This window comes from Procambarus clarkii, chromosome 26, assembly GCF_040958095.1.
Source record: "Procambarus clarkii isolate CNS0578487 chromosome 26, FALCON_Pclarkii_2.0, whole genome shotgun sequence".
NCBI lineage: Eukaryota > Metazoa > Arthropoda > Malacostraca > Decapoda > Cambaridae > Procambarus > Procambarus clarkii.
Genome location: NC_091175.1, coordinates 43,524,420 through 43,528,103, shown reverse-complemented (window position 1 = coordinate 43,528,103; position 3,684 = coordinate 43,524,420). Strand labels below are relative to the sequence as shown.

General features: G+C 37.9%; 1 protein-coding gene across 1 annotated transcript; it reads right to left on the bottom strand.

Annotated features, from left to right (window-relative positions):
* Window positions 1-424: 424 nt before the first annotated feature.
* Window positions 425-1,339, bottom strand: LOC138368962 (zinc finger protein 436-like). The gene has a single exon (XM_069331689.1). The coding sequence runs from the start codon at window positions 1,337-1,339 to the stop codon at window positions 425-427; it is 915 nt and encodes a 304-aa protein (XP_069187790.1).
* Window positions 1,340-3,684: the final 2,345 nt, after the last annotated feature.

Genomic DNA, 3,684 nt, shown 5'->3' with positions numbered 1-3,684 from the left:
CTATTTTCTACATTCATCCACGGGATTGGTGATATTGTTAACAATATCACCAATTCAAGCTCCTGGATAGCAAACACTTAACTTGTTCCCCCTATCTCTGGCATTTGAGAGATCAAGTTCTATCCAAATAGTTCACTTGAAGTTTCATATGATTTTATTAGTTTTCTCTTAATTTTGTAACAGTATTTTTTGGCAGTTAAAAGGTAAGTCATCATAAAATCCATTTTGAATGCTTAATTTTGAGGATTAAATTTCCTTAGCAATATTTAACCTAAATTAAGGTTAAATTTAAGGACCTATATTTTAAGTCTTAAATTTAACCTGTTTTCATAGAAACAATATCACCAAGAGTAGGAAGAAAAAAGAAGCTTTGATAGTGGGATAAAAATATTATTACTTACACCAATAAAATACATATTATGATCTAGTAATTATAAACATATTGTGCAATAAAATGAAAATCTATTTCACTCGAAATTATGAGAAATCTTATCATAAACTGACCAAACTTGTATGCATAATCCTGTGTGTTTTCATAGCTCCAAGTTGAATGAATCTTTTTCTCAGTCTGACATTTTTCTCTAGTATGCACTATTCGGTGGTTCTTCAAATGTTCATTTCGAAAGAATTTTTTACAACATTCTAGACACTCGTAAGGTTTCTCACCAGAATGCTCTATCATGTGCCTAACTATATGGCTACGATACCTGAAACTTTTTCCACACTCATCACACTTGAAAGGTTTTTCTCCAGTATGCATTAACATGTGATCATTTAGACTGCTACGACTACTCAAATTTTTCCCACACACATTACACCTATGAGGCTTTTCACCCGTGTGCACCATCATGTGTTTCTTCATAGTTCCAAGTGCACCGATTTTTTTCCCACACTCTGGACACTCGGGTTTATCTCTCGTATGCACAATTCTGTGTTTCTTCAAAAAGTCATATCGAGAGAATCTTTTCCCACACTCTGAACACTCGTGGGATTTCTCACCAGAGTGTACTAACAAGTGCCTAATTATATTTCGACGGGTACTGAAATTCTTTCCACAAACATCACAGCTGAAGGGCTTTTCACCTTTGTGCATCATTTTGTGTTTCTTTAAATTTTTTATTCGGCTGAACGTTTCTCCGCACTCAAAACACTCATATGATTTACTACCCAAATTTGCCCTCTTGAGTTTTTTCAGAGTTCCAGTTTGGCAGAAACTTTCACCATATTCGAGACAAGTGCGAGGTTTAAGATCAGTATGCACCATTTTGTGGTTCTTCATATTTCCAAGACGACTAAATGTTTTCCCACACGCTTGACACTCGTAGAGTTTATCACTCATATTAAGAAGATAATGAGGTATTGATTGATTCTGCTTGGGTCGAAACCCTTCCAGAGGTAAAGGCTAAGAGAAGGGATGATAAATATTCTCTTATTGCTTGTTTAAAGCCGATTGAGGGGTGATAGATTGATTGATAAAGATTAAGCCACCCAAGAGGTGGCACGGGCATGAATAGCCCGTAAGTGGTACAATTTTTTTTTCTCAGTATTCTGAGGTTGCTTTTAACCATCAAGCTGTTATCGCGGGGGAGGATACTGCTTCACAGTCTTTATGAGGGTGTCCAGCTGCTGGACACCTTTGTTGACCAGGAGAGTGGCTGTGTTGATGGCTTCAGGGTGGCCACTGCATGATTCAGGAACTCTTAAAGCTCTTCTAAGGTCATTGGTTGCTTCACATTCCAGTAGATAGTGAAGTAATTAGGTTAAGGGTTTGCTATCCCGGAGCTGGCATTGGTGATATTATAAACAACATGAATGATATTATGGCTGGTAATGGGAACAATCCCATTATTTGCATTAGCGTGGGAGGAAATGATGTTGGTCGAGTTAGGAGTGAGGAACTGATTCAGAGGTATAAAACAGCCATAGAGTTAGTTAGGAGCAAGGGAGGAATCCCGATCATATGTGGCATTCTTCCAAGAAAGGGAGTGGGAAATGAATGGATATCGAGGGCACTTGGTGTCAATTGCCGGCTGGAAAGATATTGCAAATCAAATGCAATATCTTTCATAGACAACTGGGAACACACCTATGGAAGAAATGAAATGTATGCTCGTGATGGGGTGCATCTATCGAGAGCTGGGGTTGTTGCTGTTGCGAACTCGTTAGAAGAAGTGGTTAGAGGTGTTTGTTTGGGTTTAAACTGTTAGTAGATAGAGGTATGGGAATTGATTTGGAGGAAGGAGGTAATAAAAGTATGTGTTTGTGGGAGAAAGGAATTGGCAAAACGATCAGGGAAAGAGAAGGTCCGCAAAATAACAATTCACTTAGGGTATATTACACTAACAGTAGAAGTCTAAGAAATAAAATTAACGAATTAAATGCTCTTGTCTGCACAGAAAAAATAGATATTATTGCACTTACCGAAACGTGGATGAATGTAGAAAATAGAGAACTATTAGCTGAATATCAAATATATGGATTTAAACTATTTCACACAGATAGATATATTAGACGAGGAGGTGGAGTAGCCATATATGTTAGGGACAATTTGAAATGTAGTCTCAAAGAGGGAATCAAAACAGAGCCACACACAGAAACTATTTGGATTGAATTAAACGAAAAAGCTAATAATATTATAATAGGAGTAATATATAGGCCACCAAATTTAGACAGAATGGAAGCAAAGCATCTATGGGATGAAATATCTAGAGCATCTAGATCTAACAGTATTTATGTCATGGGTGACTTTAATTTTAGCGGAATAAACTGGTTGAACAAAACAGGGAATAGTGAAGCAGAAGATTTTCTAGAATTAATTGACGATTGCTTTCTTACGCAACACATTAAGGAACCAACACGGGAAAATAATATTTTAGATTTAGTGTTAACTAACAGGGAAACGCAAATTAATGACATCGAAATAGGGAGTGAGCTAGGGAGCAGTGATCACAAAGAAATCAGATTTAGCATAGAATGGAATAGACCAGTAGGAGAAAATTCTGTTAAAGTGCCAGATTTTCGAAAAGCTGATTTTAATAGTGTAACACGGGTTTGGGTTTCTCTCTCTCTTCTCTTCCTTCTACTCCCTCTACCCGTATTCTTACTTTTTATTCTCTACCAAGGGACTCCAAAACTTTTACCAAAGCCAACTCCACGCCACGTGGTCCTAAGACGATTGACCGACTTAGGATTCTACACCCAGTATGACGTGACCTAAGCTCTGAGCAAAACCCTAGAGTCGCCTCTACGCTGCCACCACCAGACCAGTAATTCAAGAAGAGCAATGATCGAGGTCTGGATCGATCACGCTAATTAATCAACCTAGGGGCTTGATCCCCACTATATACGATGACCTTGAGTGTGGAATAAATTACACGGTAATGATAATTCCGATTCGATGTTAGAATCGGCGCCCAATACAACTCTGCCTCGTGTGGACCACGTCACCAGGACAAGTATACACATAACCAAATGGAAACAATAAAAATGCAAATTATTAACTTAATTTATTAAAAGAAACTAAAACAAAAATCTAAATGTGTTCACTCCCTATCACTTTAACACTCCCTACTTGACCTGAGTGGCAAATGAGACTATTTCTATACATAACCATAGCAACTATACCTTGGGCGACCAGCTCTGGGTGTTGGGCTGGTCTTGGGGAGAGGTAAGATGTTTGACCTC

What these genes read in the sequence shown, in the direction of transcription:
- LOC138368962 (XM_069331689.1), bottom strand. Translation starts at nt 1,339, where the DNA reads ATGAGTGATAAACTCTACGAGTGTCAAGCGTGTGGGAAAACATTTAGT.